At 36.8% G+C, this 21,657-nt stretch overlaps 1 protein-coding gene across 1 annotated transcript in view; it reads right to left on the bottom strand.

The window, feature by feature from the left end:
• Positions 1 to 21,657, bottom strand: part of pigg (phosphatidylinositol glycan anchor biosynthesis class G) — a 139,935-nt gene that overhangs the window by 18,713 nt on the left and 99,565 nt on the right. The window contains exon 10 of the mRNA XM_058397276.1: positions 10,727 to 10,918. Coding sequence (XP_058253259.1) covers positions 10,727 to 10,918 — 192 coding nt within the window. The remainder of the gene's footprint in view (positions 1 to 10,726; positions 10,919 to 21,657) is intronic.

Here is a 21,657-nt window from a genome sequence, read left to right as displayed (position 1 = left end):
ACATGCCGCAATGTGAAACGTTTGCTAATTCTGTTCGCGGAAAAAGGCGCTCCAGAACAAACATGACAGGTTTCTCTTAAAAACATCATTGAAACTGGCAGAGATAAGTTGGATATTTGGTTTAGAGCTGAAAGAAATGTAATCAGATGATTCATGGATTTGAGAAGTATAACAGCAACGATTTTGCCGAGAAAACACTCACATCCATTCACTTCAACTTTAATCATAAATTATATCAGTAGCTCCGATGCACACTGTTATTAAGGTCTGAAAGATTGCGAAAGAAAGTGTTGATATTTCTTTAATGAAAAAAAAAGAACACCACAAACAAACAAAAAATAAGTTAGCACAAGGCTTCGGTGAAGTGAAATGAAGAATGGCGGTGCAGTAACTGGTGTGTGTGTGTGTGGTGTGTGTATTTTTTAATAAAGAGCACAAAATGTGCCAGATCCTCAAATGGCAATGGCTGACCAAATCTGCTCTCTAAAATCCTATTTGCTATAAACATGATAGATAGATAGATAGATAGATAGATAGATAGATAGATAGATAGATAGATAGATAGATAGATAGATAGATAGATAGATAGATAGATAGATAGATAGATAGATAGATAGATAGATATCCTGACCATTCCCTGCATGCGTTATTTACTGACCAGAGCTAAAATTCTTATATAGTTTCCATCTTTATGAGAAATCTGGGATACAAACTCACACATGAGGTGTCAAAAGAAGAAATGCTTTGCAGATTAATCGTGATTAAAAATAAAAGTGCCCCCTCCTCATAATACCCCTCTTAGTGCAGGTGTGCCAGGGACTTTTTAATTATTGTGCTCAGATGTTTGAATACCACTGCTCGGGTCCAAATTAAAGTGTCTGTTTACGTTCCTGTTCCCTTTTCTGATTTGATTTTACACTTCAAAAGGCATCTGTCAAACACGTTATATCTGAAGAGTTCATTCTGAATGAAGACCAGGCAGAGGGTATTAGTTTGATAAATTTATGTAGGAGACATCTGAGGATGTGAATCATTTCGGTGACATATTTTTAATGGCAGTTAATAGTGTAGTGTATATACTAAAGGTTACTTTTATTTCATGTTTGTGGAGAGATTTCATATTAAGAATATAAGCATTTGTGTGTGGATATAGTAGTTCAAGGCATCCCTCTTTGTGTTACTACACAAGTTTGTGATGTATGCATAAGATTTGGCAACGCGATCTGCGAAGACAGCAGAGTTTTCTGACTGAGGGATGAGTGTGATGATGAAGTGATATTAAAGCAAGCAGAATCATTTTTTCTTAACTTTATACTTTCTGTACAATTTCCAGTGAAGAAGGTGATCTTCTGAGTGTCAGAATTATTAGATCCTGGATCCTACACTGTTAAGTGGCCTATAACTAGTTAGAAAGAATGTTGATACAATTTGCGTTCCATACTAATGTTTGTTGAACATCCTATTATAGATTTCAAGTCAAGTCAAGAAGCTTTTATTGTCATTTCAACCATATATAGCTGACGATGTACATAGTGAAATGAGACAACGTTTCTCCAGGGTGCTACATAAAACAACATAACTTATAGCTACAAAAACAGCTGTGTTTTTTGTTTTCCTATTTGTTACATTGTTTTTGGATTTGTTATTTTGTTTGTTATGTTGTTTGTAGGCCTCCCCTTCCAGTGAAGGGGAATTCTTAATGCTACAACATACAAAAGCATTATTCGGATAGTTTTAGGAAGGCCCATATAAGGTCCAGTTATTTCCATTAATGATCTTTCTGTACAATTAGGAACCTCCAACTAAAAGGTACTATAAAAATGTTCTCCCTTTTTCATCATACATTACACCATACAAGCAACACCACAAGGCAGATTTCTGGAATTGAATCTGTGCCTTTTCAGTGAAGGACTGAAAATCACTCAGCATCAGTGTGACAAGAGACACCATGCAGACTGTAAGAGACATATGCGGGTTTGTAAAAGAATACAACCACCACCTACTCATTCTTGCTCAGACATGCTATGCATTTGCTATGCATTTACAGGATTCATTTGCTGTCCAACTGGGAAAAGCTGCGAAAAATATTTCTCGCACTCTGCAACACTATCTGTATAGTGACTGACACATTTATCTAAGAAACGTAGATTCTGCAAGGGGATAAAACAGCCCTCTGTTCCCTCTAAGTTGAACAGAATTTAGAGCAGAGCATGAAGATGAAAAATGGCAACAAGTTCTATAGTATTGGATGTACTTTAAGAATCACTCACACTCCCAAGCAAGAGAGCTTTATAGACGAGAACGTTTGGACATAGTGTGTGTGTGTGTGTGTGTGTGTGTGTGTGCACGTGTGTGTGTGTTTTTATGAGGTAAAATTAATCTTACCTAACTTCTTTTTAACTTGCCCTCGGTTCTTCTCAATATTTGGGAAAGATTAATAAGATTATTTTGGCATTTGGCGGTGGAATTCATGACAATTCCTGTCGAGTTAGTGTGTGTGGTAGGCTGTGTTTCTCACACAGTGCAATGTTTCACTAAATGAGTCCATGAAGCACAGCATTGAGTTACAGTAGTGAGAAAAACAATCCAACAGTATCAAAGAAAGTAAACTTGTTTCAGAGTTCTTACAGATATTAGTAAGAAGGCAGCCTAACTGGTATTGATTTTATTATTGGGCATCAGGCATCAGTCCAGTATCATCATCAGAAATGCTTCAATACGAGTACCCAATACTGCGATAAATGAATGGGTTTAATAATAGTGTATAAATGGGTTTATATGTGTATATATGGGTTTAATCCAAACCAAAATATCTGAAAAATTATTTAAAAAAAGGATTGTACTTAGACTTAAAATGCTCTGTGGGTAGACACTTTTACAGTACTACTGTACAAGTTTGATAATGATTCTAGTATTCAGTTATAGAATTATTATTCATTATAATAAATCTATGCTGTGATGATCTATGAAAATAATTTTACTATGTTTACATACTATGTTATGTTTTTCAGGTCCCTGGCTGCAAAAACTTTCAGAATCCTCACACATAATAGACATAGGGGATTTTGGGGTTTGAACTCCCCTTTAAATATTTGAAGAGAATTCTTAAAATGCTTATTTGTAGGTGTTCGACATAACAGACCAAGTCAGCAGCTGAATATATCCATGACAGTTAACGTAGTTCTGTGCAGTGACTAAGGTACAACAATGTTCATAAAAAACGCATAAAACGCATAACACATAAAAAAGTGTTATGATTCCATACGCCAAATAAACACACCCCTTAGTTTGTTTAATCACATTCAGTTGGATAGCAAGTGCTATGTTTAAAAACAGAATCATGGATTTCTGCTTGAAAGCTACAAAGCACTACTAACCATCCAGTCTAAATGCGAAAATCGTCAAATTTCACAATTTTACGTTCAAGACCATGTTCCAAATTATTATGCAGACGCAGTTTTTGTTTGTTTTTCTTAAACAGTTAATACAATTAAGGATTTTTAAAAAAAATCCTCAACCATTATCTTATAGTGTGGATGCTGGTACAAGCAAGACTACTGATGACGACAACAGCTTTTTCCAATATAAATAATGAATAATGCAGTTTAAATTAAAAATCTTATTTACAGATCAAATTACATATTAATATATGAGCCGTTCTTTGATATCACTTTAATAATTCTCTCATCCTTCGAACTTGTAAGTCCATGAATTGTTTCTGTCTGTATTTTATTTAAGGATGCCAGTATTGCTTCAAAGAGCTGCAGTTTTGAGGTATACTGCCTCCTACCTCCATAGATCCTCCTTTTAAGGATGCTCCATAAGTTCGCAATAGGGTTGAGGTCAGGGGATGATGGTGGCCACACAATGATTCTTTCTCCCTTTATATCCATAGCAACCAAGGAGTTTTTTAAGGCATGGGATGCATTGTTTTTATATCATGGCAGGAAATGGTCAGTTAGGAACTCCACATATTTTGCTGAGGTCATTTTGAAACCTTCAGGGACGTACCATCTCAATTCCCAACATTCCTGCCCAAAACATCACTCTACCACCTCCTTGCTGACGATGCAGTCTTGTTGGAACATAGTGGCTATTCACCAACCATCCAGACCTCCATACATCTGGACCATCCAGTGTAGCATCTCATTCACAAAATAAGTAAATAAAACTGTTTGAAAATTAGTGTTCATGCTTTGCTGAGCCCAATGCAAACATCTCTCTTTGTGAGCATTGGTTAGGAGTCGCCAAAATAAAGCTTTATGTACAACTGCAAGCTTCTGGAAAAACATACATTGAGAGGGAGGTTCTTTGGACTTCAGAGACACCAAGAGCTTCAAATATCTGTTTGCAGCTCAACAGTGGCTTTTTTATGGCCACCCTGTTAATACTATTAATTTGCCTTACAGAAACTTTCCTTAATAAGCCTTTATCTGACCAAATTCATGTGTGCTCCAAATCACACAAAACTCTTTTCATTTCTATGATCTTTTTTTTTTTTTTTTTTTTAAATATCAATTGTTTTCATGCCCATTACAAGACGTCTTTCTTCCTCCCTATATTGCATGAAAGCTGTGACCTGCTTAATAATGTGGAACAATTTCTTTAAATAGGTTTAACTTTAATTGAGATCAACTGGCAAACTAATAAACAAACCTGTCTGAGATTAATACCAGTTATCTAAAATAAATAAAACAAGCAAAACTTTCAAACTAAAGCTTTATTTAACTAAAATCCTCCTGATACGTTACTTGCATAATAATTTGGAACACAGTGTATTTATTTTATTTAGTATTTCCTCATAGGTGGAAATTAAGTCCTGACTATGCCTCTGATTTATCATAAGGTAAACGATGATAAATCATCAATCATCATTTTTAGCTTAAGTGAACAATATCCTCCTTGATTGTTTTATGATAAATGGTACTCAGGTATTTATCTTTATGCTGTGAAAGTATTGATAGTGTATACATTGTTTTTAATGTCATTTTGCTTTTGTTAGCAATCTTGTTATATAACACTGGAAGGTTTTAGACTGACCAAGTCAATCATCAGACCTGAACCCAACTGAAGAGCATGTGACCTCCTGAAGAGTAGACTGAAGGGAGAAATAAACAATAACTGAACAAAGCAGGGTACAAGCCTGGAAAAGCATCAAAGAAGAAGAATGCAGCAAGTTGGGGATGTCAGTGAGTTGTTGGCTAGCAAAGGATATGCAACTGAATATTAAGAATGCAACAGGTTGGGAATGTCAGTAAGTCATTAGCTAGCAAAGGATATGCAACCGAATATTAAGTGTTATTTATTTTAAGACTATGTCCCAATACTTTTGAACACATGGTCTGCCACCAAAGATGTAATGTTCATAATTGAATTGTAATATATGTAAATATGTAATTGTTCATACATCTAGATGTAAATGTAAAAAAAAAAAAACCCTGCAATTCCAATACCTCCAGAGGGGGCTGTATATATAAATCTTACCATCAGCATAGGACAAAATGTGGTCTCAGGGATTTTGACCATGGCATGATTGCTGGTACCTGATGGGCTAGTATTTCTATAACTGATGATCGCCAAGCTGGTTCAAGCTGACAGAAAACTATACAATAACAATAACAATAACAATAATGTACAATATTAATAATGTACAATAACTTAGATAAGCACTCTGTACAACTGTTGTGAGCAGAAAAGCATCTCAGGATGCATAACACATCAAGCCTTGAGGCAGATGAGCTACAACAGCAAAAGACCACATCAGCTTCCACTTCTGACAGCCACAAGCAGAAAGATCACAGGTTCACTAAAACTGGACAGTAGAAGACTAAAATAATGTCGCCTTATGAATCTCCATTTCTGCTGAGGCAGACAGATGGTAGGGTAAGATTATTTCAGTATTTTTGCTGATCATACTTACAATTTACCTTCTAATTCTACTTCCAACATGATAATGCACCATGTCACAAAGCAAAAGTCATCTCAAACTGGTTTCATGAACATGACAATGAGTTCAATCTTCAATGGGCTTCCCAGTCACCAGATCTAAATCCAATACAACACCTTTAGGATGTGGTAGAACAGGGGATTCGCAGCATGAAAGAGCACCTAAAAAAAAATCTGGACCAGATTCTCAAAGAAATATTTCCAACATCTTGTGGAATCCGTGCCACAAAGCAATGAGACTGTTTTGAAAGCAAAGTGAGGCCCAACCCAGCTTTAGTATAGTCTTCCTAATAAGCCGCTCTCTGAGTGCATATGAAGTGCAAAAGTTTTTGAAATACTGAGCTGTACACTATATGCTGTGTAACAAAAATAAATAAATAAACCATTGCCTCATATTTGTAACCTCATATTTTCCTGAGACACACTGGAGATTTTTCATATCATGATCATTTTAAAAGGTTTTATAAAGATATCAAGTCCAAAGACTGAACAATAGTGCAGAAGCCTACTTTTTTGTGTGCAGTCAGCTGCTCTACTTCTTGCTGCAATTTCAGTTCAAAAGTAATGAGAAATAAATGTGAGATATTTGGGAAAACGAAAACTGCTGACATAACAGTAGGGTGCAAAGCAAGCAACAATGAGACTGCAACAGAATTGTCAGAACTTGTTGAGGAACCATCACCAAAACTAATTTCTTCATGACATTGTTGCAATGGAGGAAAAAAAACTGCAGAATTTCCTACTATGTAATTCTGTCAACATAGAAGCAGGGACTACATTTACATGCAGCAATTTGGAGTACGTGTAATGAGATTCATCCTGAACAGGAGTCCTTCTATGCATATTAAAGCGACTATTCCATTAAGATTTCTTGTTTACATGAAGAAATCCAGTCTGAGTGAAATAAATACCACATATTGGGTTAATTTGTTTTTGCCTTTCTGCCATATACAGATACGTTCACCGAAAGGACTTTTATAGTCTATCCATAAATCCTACAAACACTCAACCTCTCTGTCTTGAGATATTGTACTAACAATAATCTCAAATCCCGGACAGATGCAAGCACAGATGAACACACGGAGAGACACATGGATGGACTGATGGCAAAAGATCTAGCCAAATAAAATGGGCCTTGAGTTCCTGAACATGATCATGATCACCAAAGTTCCATCAAACATGAAGGAAGCTACTGAAGAGAAAATATTTCAAACTTTGACCTTGCTGTGTAAACCCACCAAGCATGGGGAGAACATGCAAACTCCACACACACACAGTGAGCGGCCAAATCGAAATATAATATATAAAAATGATGTACATTAGGCATACACATTTTTAATCGCTGGCAATTTGCTGTGGTACATGAGAAAAATACTTATACTGGATGTACTGGTATGGGCTAGTGGTAGCTTGGTGTTGAAGACACAGATTACTGATTTTGTGATTTACTTCTCTCAAGGAGCTATTAAAACCATGTACAACTAAAGTCCTTAAGAGTTCTTAAGAGAAAACAAACAAACAACAACAAAAAAACATGTTCAAACATTTTACTAAGAACAAAACGGGGGATTGTGATTCTCTGGGTGATAAAAGAGAGCAAGAAAAGGGTGGGTGAGCGAGTGAGAGTTCTTCCATCAGCTAAACACACAAAAGGACATACAGGACAAGATAGTCAACTTAATAGAAAGCCAGAGGTTACAGGGCTATATAAACACCAGCGTGTAATGACTAATGAGTATGTGAGTGGCTCTGGTAGCACAGAGTAACACTGTGAATTATTCAAAGGACATAAAGCCACTACTCTCTGTCCCTTTTGGGAGTATACATACAGAGAGGGGAAGGAAATGCAGTCGGTCAACTGGTTAAAAGGGCAAAAGGTCAAGCTTTTAATTAAGTGGGAAAAAATGTCAAGGGCAGGAGGTGAGAAGAACTGCTCTCTCTTGGCATTACAAGGTGTGTGTGTGTGTCTTGGGGTATTTGGGAATGTGCATGTCATACAAATCTCCCTGTATGTATTAAGTCCAACACAGTAAATCTGTTCATAACTTTAATAATAGGCTCTAATAATTTCTTTTAACTAATAATTTATTTCTTTCCAATAAACTCTTTATTCCTCTGTGGCTAAACACGTTTTTGAGCTCACAGGATCATATTGAGTGTTAAGTAAGCATAGAGAGGAGTTAATACCTTCGATTATGCATATCAGTGTTTAGATCTAAGACAGAGCTACAGACTTAAACGCTGTGTCTCAGTTCCACATGATTCTGACTTTGAACTTAATTCGACCTTGATTTTTCTCTTGTGCAATACAGCCTTAAGCAAGGAGCAGTATTAAATCCAGCACCACTGCCTGACTGTTTCATGTAACCACAATATGTCACGCTGAAATTTAGGCTTTGGGCTGTAAATAAACTGAAGGGAAAAAAAAGCATGTAAGGCTCTTAAATATTAAACACATACAACAATCAGCCAAAAAAATTGAAACCACTGACAAGTGAAGCGAATAATATTGATTATCTTGTTAGAATAGCACCTATCAAGGGGTGGGATATATTTTAGGCAGCAAGTGAACAGTCAGTTCTCAAAGTTGATGTGTTGAAAGCAGCAGAAATAGACAAGAGTATGAATCTGAGCAACTCCAAATTGTGACAACTAGACAGATGGGTTAGGGCATATCCAAAACTAGCAGGTCTTGTGGGGTGTTTCTGGTATGCAGAGGTGATTACCTACCAAAAGTGGTCCAAGGAAGGACAACTAGGGAGCTGACAACAGGGTCATGGGCATCCAAGGCTCAGGCATTTGTGTGGAGAGCAAATGTTAATCTGTCTGGTCTGGGTCCATAGAAGAGCTATTGTTACTGTAAATGTTAATACTGGCTATGATAAAAAGGTGTCAGTGCACCACAGCTTGCTATATATAGGGCTATGAAGGCACAGACTGGTCAGAGTGCCCATGCTGACCCTTGTGCACCACTAAATGCCTACAATGTACAATGTGAGCATCAGAACTGGATCCTGAAGCAGTGAAAGAAGTTGGTCTGGTTTGATGAATCATGTTTTCTTGGTCATCATGTGGACTGTGTTTGTATATATGCGTGTATATGTGTGTATATATGTGTGTTTATATGTGCGTGTATGTGTCTGTGTGTGTGCGTTCCTCACTTATGGGAAGAAGGCAAGCTTGTGGAGGCATTGTGATGCTCTGGGCAATGTTCTGACAGGCATTTATGTGAATATTACTTTGACATGTACCACCTACCTTAACATTGTTACAGACCAAGTAACACCTTCATAGTAACAGTATTCCCTAATGGCAGTGCCCTCTTTCAGCAGGATAAAGCTCCTTGCAAAAATTGTTTTCAGCACATCTTCAGAGGTCTTTTGGAGGCACAAAGGGGATCTACTCAATATAGTAGGCAGGTGGTTTTAATGTTATGGCTGATTAGTGTAAATGTGATGCTATTAATTGATAGTAGAATTTCTGTATAGTCAGCAAAGAACATCAGAGGACAGGACCTTAATCAGAGATACAAGGACTGAATATTTTTTTATGGATAAAACATAAAGTGAGCTATAGGTGTAGCTCGCTCAGAAAATCAGGGACGAGTGAAAGAGTCCAATACTATACTATTAAAAAAGGATTCATGACCGATGGTCTTATCATTTTCTTGCTGAACAATTAAGAAATTGATTTGTTCTCTACTTTGTTTGGGTGATATTGAACAATGCTCAAGTTATTTATAGTAATGTAAATAAGGTGATGTTTAGTTATCATAGCTGGCAAGAGACTATCACAAAATGCTGGTTTGTTTCTCTGGATTTTTGTACTTGAAACTCAGTTAAATTGTTATTCCAGGCATCTGCTCACCCTCTGTACTGATATTTTTCACTGATCTGGTTCTTTTTCTCTTCTGTTCTGTGCTTTTTTGACAGGCTAGAGACCATAATACACCAAAAAAAAAAAAAACAGATCTTGTAACAAAAAGTACACACATCAGGAGAGACCAAGCTTTATAGTTTTGTACAGCAGAGCAACTATTTTGTCTTCACCCAGAGCTTCTGTGTTATCCAGTCAGATAAAAGATAAAACTCTGGAAGCTTGTGAGCGGTTTTTGATTCCACAGAATGAATGTTTTGAATCTTATGCTCTTTCATATGGTATTCAGTAAATATATGAGTCACATTTATATGCACAATTTTTCATATCACTGGAAGTGGAGTTATAGCCACCGCACAAAATTAATATTCCTGTTAATTATTATTAGTGTGTGGGCATACTCTTTTCTGTGTGTTATGTGACTTGAGACACAGCCTTTCACCCCTCTGAATCTGTACAATGTGAGCACTCTCAGCTGAGAAATTAATCCACAGTATAAAATGTTCTTCCATTATTAGATTGCAATAGCATAGATTACAAAAGCATCTTACATCCCATAGCTGTATCATTTAGTTTGCTAGATTATTATAAAACTCTTCTATATGAACATCGTTGTTAAATATTTCAATGTATTCAGCATTTTCTTTAGATATAATAATAATTTAGGCAGGATGTGACAGACTGGCAGGGATATAGGGCTTGCAAATGGCCAAATCAGACTTTCTTAGTGGCATGAGATCAGCCATTATTAAACAAATACATCACATTTCCTTTTGCACCAAGACACATTGAATATTTTTAACAAAACAACCAATGAAAGTGTCTACAATATGGGTGACTTTTCAGCACATCAACATCACTTTCTGACAACAATAATAAAATATACAAGTGTATTTCAACTTACTTGGACATGGCTTGGGCTGAGTGTTGCCATGGGAACAGGACGCTGCCAACGGCAGCACGATAGCAGTAAACTCCCAGCAGGCCGAGCGCCAGGGCGATCTTAGACACCAGTGAACAGTGCCGCTGGACCAACAGGAAAATCAGCAGCAGAGAGAGGATAGATAGCAGAGACAGGAACACCTTATGATCTCCACTGTGGAAACACACACACACACACAGACACACATAATTACATTTCAATGGTAAAATGTAGTTTGGAATTATGAAATGCTATTTTTTTTCCATTAAAGGAACAAATATGTGCATGTGTACACACACACACAGTAACCCACAAAAGCCCACCAAAAAACACACATACAAAAACAGCAACCCATATAAGGCCCCCAACAAACACACAAAAAAAAACATACACACATACACACAGTAACCAACATAAGCCCCCCAACAAACACACACAAACAGCAACCCATATAAGCCCCCAACAGACACACACACACACACACAAACTCACATAAGCCCCCCAACAAACACACACACACACAAACTCACATAAGCCCCCCAACAAACACAAACACACACACACACACACACACTCATTGGCCAGGAAGAGGAAGAACAATGTATTCTCTCCTCAGAAAATGTCAGAAGCTCCTTCAGTATAAAAATTATGTTTTTTGAGTCTCTATAAGCCAGACACTATGGATTCAGCAATAAAGCTGGTGCCTGACTGAATGTTCATGGCACATAAAAGAAGAGTGTAATAAATCTCTAATAAAAGCTGGCTGAAAACTGAGGTAATTTATATTTACAAGTCTCTGAGGTTATTTTTTTTTCTATTTCTCATTTAATTTGCTGCCTGGTAGCAACTTTAATATCTTGTTTTATAAGTGTTCTTATCATTTAAAGTTTAGTGAAATGTGAAACTTGTTCTGAGACAAAAAAAAGGGACCCACTGTGACCTGCCACTAACCTACTAGAGCTAATGTACAGTAAGTGAACCAAATTCACATATTGTCTTATTATCATCCACGGAACAAATCTAACAAACTTTATCAGCATCATTACAGTCAAGGCACCAATTAAGCTGATATACTGACATCAAATTGCTTAAACCATTAGGCCGTTATTTCTTACAAGAGCAAACTAGCATATAAGAGGCACATAAAACACTAGTGGACACATTATGTAATTTTCCATTGAGCAGAATCACATTTCTCAGCTTTAGTCATTATGCAGAATTCAAAATTCTGTCCTGATTTCATACATCTGTCAGAAATCGATGTTTTCATTACCAAGCTTGACAATTGGGGATTTCTGTTGTGATTAATTTTCTATCACTTGAACTTAATGGTTTATTAAAAGCTGCAAGATCATTTACAGTCAAAGAAAAAAAAAAAAAGCAATTCTCTTAATAATGTCAACAGAGAGGCACAAAAGTTAGTCCCTTCCAAGTTAGTCACCAAACTTGGAGACCTGGGCATCAACGCATCACTATGAAACTGGCTTCTGGACTTTCTGACCAACAGGCCCCAGCATGTTCGGATAGATCGCCAATGCTCTTCCACCCTCATCCTTGGCACCGGAGTACCACAAGGCTGTGTGCTGAGTCCCTTCCTCTACTCTCTCTTCACCTATGACTGCAAGCCTGTACATAGTTCCAACACAATTATCAAGTTTGCAGATGACACCACGGTGACTGGACTCGTCAAAGACAACGATGAGTCAGCTTATAGAGAGGAGGTGGACCGTCTAGCTGTGTGGTGTGCTGGCAACAACCTGCTGCTCAACACTGCGAAGACCAAGAAGCTCATAGTGGACTTGCTCAAGGAGAAAGGTGACACACACACACACCTATTCATCTCAATGGAGAGGTGGTGGACCGTGTCACTAGCTTCAAATTCCTGGGTATCCACATCTCCAAGGATCTCTCCTGGACTACCAACAGCTCCAGTCTGGTCAAGAAGGCTCACCAGCGCATCTTCTTCCTGAGGGCTCTGAGGAAGAACCATCTCTCTTCAGACATCCTGGTGAACTTCTACCGTTGCACCATCGAGAGCATCCTGACCAGCTGTATCACTGTCTGGTATGGGAACTGCACTGTGTCAGCCTGGAAAGTGCTGCAGAGGTTGGTGAAAACTGCACAACGCATCGTAGGAGTTCCACTTCCTAAGATCGAGGACATTTACAGGAAGTGTTGTCTCACCAGAGCACGCAAAACATAAAGGACTTTTATCACCCTGCCAATAGACTCTTTGCCCTCCTGCCTTCTGGGAGGTGCTACAGGAGCCTCCGGACTAAGACTAGCAGGTTTAGGAACAGCTTTTTCCCCACAGCTGTTTCTTTGCTGAACTCTGCCTCCACCGATCACACACACATTGACTGAACACATTATTATCAGTGTATATAACCTTTCCTGTATATAACCCTTTCTGTGTACAGTTTACATGTACAAATTATTTATCATAGTATACAATATCTTCCTCATTGCACACATCTAAATCATTGCACTCATTGTACATAACTCCTCTGTATACTGTTTACATATTTAATTATTATCATGGTATACAATACCTTCTTTATTGCACCACTACAATCATTTGCTCATTTGCACTCATTGCATTTACCTCCCACTGTATACTGTTTATATACTGTTATATATGCAAATTATTTATATATTTTTGTATATTGTTTATATATGCAAATTATTTATTGTTATATACTTATTATATATGCTAATTATTTGCACTGCGAAATGCACTTCTGGTTAGATGCTAAATGTATTTTGTTGCCTTGTACCCACATGTGCAGTGACAAAGTTGAATCTAATCTAATCTAATCTAAAAAGAAGCAAGAAACTGTCTCTGCAAAAAAACTTAGCAAATAATAGTCAAGTGCTACAGGAAAAGATGTTAATTTCCTGGAGGAGAGCTGAAACACAGGATATCCACCAAATAAAGAACTCTAAGGAGACTGCGATTCTGTCCAGATCACTTATACAACAGATGGCAGAAAGAAGTTTTTCATTCTTTTAGTATCAACAGAACTGGAAGTTAAGCCAGGTTTTATGATTTCTGGACCAGTTTTGCTGAAAAATATTGGACATCGTAAAAGAGTTGTTTAGTTGGGAGTTGATCTCGGTCGGTTTTAGAATGCATGCAACATGCTCTCTGGCAGAAATCTCTGGTTAAAACCTCCAGCAATAAGAAGAAAGCTAAAAAAAGCTGAAAATAAATGTTCTTTATGTTTGACCAAGTGACCATTTAAAGTATTTGCTCACACTAATTAATATAACTGCACCAGCCTACATACCTCACCCCTCCTACAGTGAGGTGCAAAGCTACTACTCATTCTAACAGACAGAAAAACCTCTAACTCCTCAAACTCGCTTTGAAAACTCGTACTTCCATGCTGTGTTCTTTAACCCAGCAACGAAAAGCTCCAAACTCCACTTTATTTGCCCTTTTAAATGTTTCCTCTAGACGTACTATTGTTATTTATAATACCGTGCGCTTGTTTCTTTTTTTCTGACTTTTTCTGTCTGATGACGAACATAATGTAGTCATTTGCTTTAATGTCATTGTCGCACAGTCTGTTAGGCAAAGATTTTTTGTGACAAGTAATAATTTTTAAAAGCCTGCTGAAAACAGCACAGTGTAAAACCTGCTTTAGACCAATTAACAATCAATCACTAAGTAAATAAATACGTAAGTAAATAAATAAATAACGTCCCATACCTCTCCCGAGAGGGGGAAAATAATGAAAGTAAATTAAAATAAATATAAAAAATAACTGTAAAAAAAAAAAAAAATATATATATATATATATATGTTTTATTTTGATCAAATGAAATCGATTTGAATTAATTTTAATGAATTAAAACAGAAAAAAAAATAAACAGTGATATAAATACTTAAATTATTGCATAAATTTCCAGCATGGCTATATTTTAAATAAATATATATATATTTTTATTTTAACAATTTAAAATTTAAATGAATTAATTTCAGTAAATTTAAAAAAAAAATACACAATACACAAATACAGAAATATAAGTACTCAAACTATTGCAGGAACTTCTGTCCTCAAAGTTATTTTAAAAGTGCCATAAATTCAGGAAGCACAGTAAGTTTGTGGATAAGGCATTAAAGTTAAAAAAATATTTTCCCTAGCTCACACCTAACACTAGGAACAAGTTGTATTATGTCCTTTAAGTGAATATTATAATATTCATTTTTGACAGAAATAAAGGATGACAAACAAACAAGCCATGTACTGATTTATAAATAAAGCAGTACTAGTGTGAGGGCCATGATAAACCCAGTATAATATACTGAAATCACATTTTACTGATTTCTTTTTAGAAATCTGACTGATCATACATATGTTCATTTTGTATCCCTTGTATAAAATCAAAAACTAACAGGCTGGCAGGTAATCACAAAATGATTTAGTCTAATGTCTAGCTAGTCCACCTACCAGCATGTATCTGGAATGAGGAAGGAACCTGGAGAGCTGGTAAGAAACCTACAAAGGCACAGTGAGAACATGCAAATCTCCACACAGACAGTAGCTCAGGATGGAAGCATGCAGCTGTGAGGAAGCAATTACTCACTGCAACATCGGTTTATCATTACCGTTTACTAAAAGTAACCTGCTCCCAAAACTGTGCACTTTGATAATCTGGCTCAATAATTTTAGAATTAGATCCTGTACCTTCAGTGAGTCTAATGAGATGCAGCTACTTTACATCAGACTTCAAATTCATCATCAGTGGCGGATTTTCCGCTTCTACAAATAGGGAAGTCTCCAGTGATCACTGTGTCTGTGCTGTAAGAGGCAAGCAGCCATGTTTACAAGGCATGTATTAATGATTATCTTTTTGGCCAGAGGGTTGCTTTAAGAAATGTACGAGTTAACTAGGGGCATTTAATGTGTTTGAAATGATAGTTACATGCACAGCTTTTTGCATATATATGAATCTGTGTGTGTGTGTGTGTGTGTGTGTGAGAGAGAGAGAGAGAGAGAGAGAAAGAGCGAAAGAGAGAGAGCGAAAGAGAGAGAGAGAAAGAGAGAGAGAGGAGTGGGACTAATGTGCCTTTTTAACATGCTGGTTGTGTTCTTTTCTCATCTATGGTAATCATGTGTGGGGCATCGAGACTTAGACAGGTGTATTGGAGTGAGAAGGTGGAGGATATTGTTAAAAGTGTGTGTTTGTGATACGGATGTAACTGTTATTCGGAATGTGTTTTAAACATACACAAACACAGAGGCGAATACGAAGTGCGCTATTTGTTTGTTGGTTTTTAAGCTTGCCAGAGTGTCTCACAGGGCATTTGGTTGAGACTAGATGTGTGCATGAGGACTGAAATCCTGCTCGAAGCAACCAACAAAAGAGTCCCACAAGCACACAAGGATTTTACTTTCATGTGCTCTCAGGAGAAACAAAACCATGTTTATTAACATGATGCTTTGTAAATGAATGGTCAAAGTTGCGGGGGTTTATTCAAGTTAACTAAACTAAATTTGTTAGAAGCTACTGTAAGCAGACGCAAACTAACATAAAATGGAGAAAATAATACAATTATAAACTAGTGGGATGCAGATGAGGTTGAGGAAGTGACAGAGCTGGAATTTGGAATTTCTGTGTGAAGAACTGACAGCATGGGGTGGGAACACGATGAATGACTGACAGCTGCACAGATGTTTAGAGCTCTGTGCTTAAATCATGCTCTCGCTGTCTCTCACAATAAATGAATATTCTTTGAAATCGCTGTTAATGTGTAACAAAATCTATCATTGTGTTTCTGATGTATATGTTCCTTCATTAACTATCATTTATAATGAGCTATTTAACTATCATATATACTATATTGCAAAAAGTTTTGGGACACGCCTCCAAATCATCGAATTCAGGTGTTTTTTTTCAGGGGTTGGGCTTGTCCCCTTAGTTTCAGTGAAAGGAATTCAAAGACATTTTGGACAATTTCATGGATGAGCGAGTTTGGTGTGGAGAAACTTCCTCAACGCACTAGAACATCTTTGGGATGAATTAGAGAGGAGACTGTGAGCCAGGCTAAAACTGGGATGTCTGCCTTTACATACACATGAATTTAATATGGAGTTGGCTTCAACGCTTCTGGGAGGGCTTTTCCACAAGGTTTACGAGTGTGGTTATGGGAATTTTTGACCATTTGTGAGGTCATATTGGAACAGGAAGGAGCCATCCCCAAACTGTTCCTACAAAGTTGGGAGCGTCAAATTGTCCAAAAAGAGTTCCTTTCACTGGAACTTAGGGGCCAAGCCCAACCCCTGAAAAATAACACCTGAATTCAATGATGTGGAATGGTGTCCCAAAACGTTTGTCAATATAATGTAGTCTTAGTGGTCTAGGGATGCTACCAAACACTGTGGACAAAAATATCCATTTGTGTTTTTTGTCTGCAAGGAAAAAAGGCTGAAAGTGTTGAATATGAACAATCCATTAACTAGAACTACAACACAGTGTAAAATGTAACACTTCACAAATAACGTTAATGGTAATTATAATTGGACGCTGATGTTTGTTGGCTTATCTTCGCTGTACTGTGTGCACACATCAGAACATAGTGCTCAGCGTAAATGAGTACATCCCCTTTGAAAAGGAACATTTTAAGCAGTATCTCAATGAATACAAAAACAATCTCCAAAATGTTGACAAGACTAAGTTTTATATAACATCTGTTTAACTTATAACATGAAAGTAAGGTTAATAATATAACTTAGAGAACAAAATTTTCAGTTTTGCTCAAATTAGGGTGATGCAAAAATGAGTACGCCCCAATGGAAATCTCTGGAGCAAAGCTAAATTTTAGACTACAAATGTCTAATTTAACAAGAATTCAACCACAAATGAGTCTAATTATTCATTACACAGGTGTCCAGCAGACAGTTGACTATAAAAGGGTGTTACTCATTTCATGCTGTCAGCAATGGCACAACACGGAATAGAAATGTGACAAGACCTGAGAAAGAAAATCATTTCTTTACACCAGAAAGGTGAAGGCTACAAGAAGATCAGCAAAGCTTTATTTATCAATCAGAATACCGTAGCAAAAGTGGTACAAAAATGTAAAAAAGATCGAACTGCAACCATCTCACAGAGACGTCCAGGTCGTCCACAGAAGTTAACACCTCGACAGGAGCGTCTTCTGATGAGAAGGGTTGAAGAAATTCGGCATGCAAGTTCACTGCAGTTATCTAGTAGAAACTGTTGAAAAAGTGACTGTTTCCCAAGACACAATACGGTGTACACTGCAGAGGAATGGCATGCATGGGTGCCGTCCACAAAAGAAGCCTCTCCTAAAGCCCAGGCACAAAAAAGCCCGCCTAGAGTTCGCCAGGGCCCATACTGACAAAGATGAAGACTACTGGGACTCTATACTCTGGAGTGATGAGACCAAGATAAATGTTTCTGGAACTGATGGCTTCAAAACTGTATGGTATCGCAAAGGTGAGGAATACAAAGAAAAATGTATGGTGCCTACAGTGAAACATGGTGGTGACAGTGTCCTTATGTGGGGCTGCATGAGTGCTGCTGTTGTCGGGGAGCTGCTTTTCATTGATGGCCTCATGAATTCACAGATGTACTGCTCTATACTGAACGAGAAGATGCTACCAACACTCCGTGCCCTCGGTCGTCATGCACTTTTCCAACATGACAATGATCCTAAACACACATCTAAGGCCACTGTTGGATTTCTGAAGAAGTGATTCAGTGGCCAAGTATGTCTCCTGATCTGAACCCAATCGAACACCTATGGGGAATTCTGAAGAGACAAGTTGAGCTTCACTCTCCATCCAGAATCCAGTCTCTCTAAAAGAGGTCATTGTTGAAGAATGGAAAAAGACAGATGTTGCAAAATGTCGCCAACTTGTTCATTCCATACCTAGAAGACTTGGTACTGTCTTTAAAAATCATGGAGGCCATACAAAGTACTAGATGTAGTAGTGTAGTTTTGTTGTGGGGTGTGCTCACTTTTGCATCACCCTAATATGAGCAAAACTGAAAAATGTGTAAGTAATATTATTAACCTTACTTCCATGTCATATCTTATATTAAACTTAGTCTAGTCAACATTTTGGAAATAGTTTTTGTGTTCATTGAGATATTGTTTAGAATGTTACTTTTCAAAGAGGGTGTACTCATTTACGCTGAGCATTGTAGTTGTGGTTTACAGTAGCCTCATATAAGTTCAAATAATATAATAGACATATAAATAATAAAATAATAAGAATAAGATCATGGAGTGACGTAGCTGAGGTTGATGAGCTGTCAGAGCTGGAATTCACAGTTCCAGCAAGATTATGTCTGTGTTCCAGTTCCATTTCAGTCCAGATCCAGATATATGGAGATCCACTAAACATATATCCAAATCACAAATAACGTCCATGTAAAATCAGAGGCCAGGCTCTCCGATCTCACACCGTACAAACAGGACCTCGCTGTGATCCTCACAACCTTTGAGCGGAGACATTGGGCAGAATTCTACTCAACACTCAGAGGAAGAAACAACTGCACACACTAATAATATTGTTAGCATTCATGCTGCAAGCAAGAAGTAACCTGACAAGCCACCTTAAGAGGAACAATATTTGGCAGTCCAATGTGCACTTCCTCCCAAGTCAAGTGTGAGGTGCCTGAGCCCAATCTTGGTTAACATTTAGTCCTCAGTGTCTCGCAGACGAAACAAGCAAAACTGTGGCGGAGTGGATGACTCACTGCTCTCCAACCTCGGATGTGAACTTCATCTGCATGCACAGAGCTACTCGTCATTACGCAGCAAATTACTGACCATGTCTCGGATGTAAAGCAGGTTACACAGAGAGATGCGATCACCGGTGAATACAAAGTAAGGACTTACTGAGAAATAAAGGTGTAATCTTATAGATAATAATCAACGATGAGGTATGATGTGAGCTGACGGTGAAGCGGACGCGAGACAGACGCTTGTACTATAACAGCACATGCTGAAGTAAGTTTCCGTTTATACCTCAGCGATTTGAACTCAATAATTTATAAATGAAAAACATAAATGTTTATAGCTATAATTAATATTGTGGAGCTTATGGTATGTTACAGCTTTGCGCTACTGTTATGATTATGCCAAATCAGCACCTGACTACAATTCCCATCAGCCCATTTAAGCTTGTACCTGTACATCATGATAGTTACCAAAAACCCAGAACGTTATTTGTTAAATAACACTTTTTTTTAATTCCTTTTTCACAGATAATTCTAGAAAACAGTGCATTAATATAGACCTGTCGTTCATAATATTCTTCCTGTAACCCTGAATGCGTTTTGACCCTCATAAGATAACTGAAGTCACGTTGTGTGCAGTTCAGAAAAGCAGAATAAATAATTTTCTGCAAATATCATTATATATTATGTAACTGAACTTATAAAGAATTATTCATAAATAGAGTATAAAAGTTCAGTATAAACATCAGGCCATGAGTGCGTTCATGAGTAAACCTCTCTTCAGGAATCTTTTGCAATTTATGTGACTAAATAAATTTTTCAATTCAAATTATTTTGCCATAATGTTATGATTTTAATGAGCATCTGTGCATTTCTAGACATTATATAGGCACAGTCCTAACAGCTTCTCATGGGCAAATATGTTGCTTTTTATTGTTTTAACTTTTTCTGTAATAAAGCATCTGTGCATGAGCATGAATCCATGAAACTTTCAGAAACCAGGTAGGTGAGATGGAAAATACAAAAAAAATAAACACTTAACTGTCAAATTTGACATATTTTGCATTGGAGCTATGTTAACATAGCAGAATGTAAAAAACATACCAAAAGAGCAGTCTTCCCTCTAATCAAACAGCTGATGACTGACGCATGATTCTGCACTGACTGACAGCTGCACAGGGGCTTTTAGCTTTCTGCTTCAAACATGCCCTGATACGATATTTTCACTTTTATTTTAGTTCATGGTCAACGTGAAATAAAAACTATGTGATCCTGACGTAAATATCACTTAATCGACTATCATTTTATAAAGATAATACTTAACTGTCATATAATATCAGTGATATTTTTTAGAAAAGCCATTAAAAAAAGGCTGCAATTTTTAACTAAGAAAAAAAAAAACCCTTAAATAAATCAGCATAAAATGTAAGAATTCGCAAATAATGTTGACGGAAATTATAAACGGACGGTGATATAAAACTTTTATATAAATATAAAGCTTTTCTCTTTATATTTGTAATATTTGTGTGCTTGTGTGTTTTGGTTTCTAAAAGTTTCATAGATTCATGCTCATGCACAGATGACGGAAAAAGTTTAAACAATAAAAAGCAACATATTTGCCCATGAGATGCTGTTAGGACTGTGCCTATATAATATTTAGAAATGCACAGATGCTCATTAAAATCATAACATTATGGCAAAATAATTTGAATTCATAAATGTTAATTAAATCACCTAAACTACAAAAGATTCCTGAAGAGAGGTTTACTCATGAACGCACTCATGACCTGATGTTTATACTGAACTTTTATACTCTATTTATGAATAATTCTCCTTTATAAGTTCAGTTACATAATATATAATTGTATTTTCAGAAAATTATTAATTCTGTTTTTCTGAACTGCACACGATGTGACTTACGAAGGTCAAAAAGCATTCAGGGTTACAGGAAGAATATTATGATATTATTATTAAGTGATGTGTAAAAGGATTGTACAGAAAATGCTCTGTGTTATGTTTCTTACTGTTCATAGCATTTACCATCATCTAGTGTTCTGCTGTAATACACAATTGTGAATTTGTATCTTATTTTAGTTTATTTTACGGATAATAACTATTTTTGTTGTGGGATATGGTGGGGGTTGTGTACAAAAAAAAAATGGAAAAGATTAGAATATTTCTGAACATCTTTG

Source organism: Hemibagrus wyckioides, linkage group LG08 (genome assembly GCF_019097595.1).
Source record: "Hemibagrus wyckioides isolate EC202008001 linkage group LG08, SWU_Hwy_1.0, whole genome shotgun sequence".
In the NCBI taxonomy this organism is placed as follows: domain Eukaryota; kingdom Metazoa; phylum Chordata; class Actinopteri; order Siluriformes; family Bagridae; genus Hemibagrus; species Hemibagrus wyckioides.
Note: the sequence above shows the minus strand (reverse complement) of the source record. Positions and strands in the feature narration are given on the sequence as shown.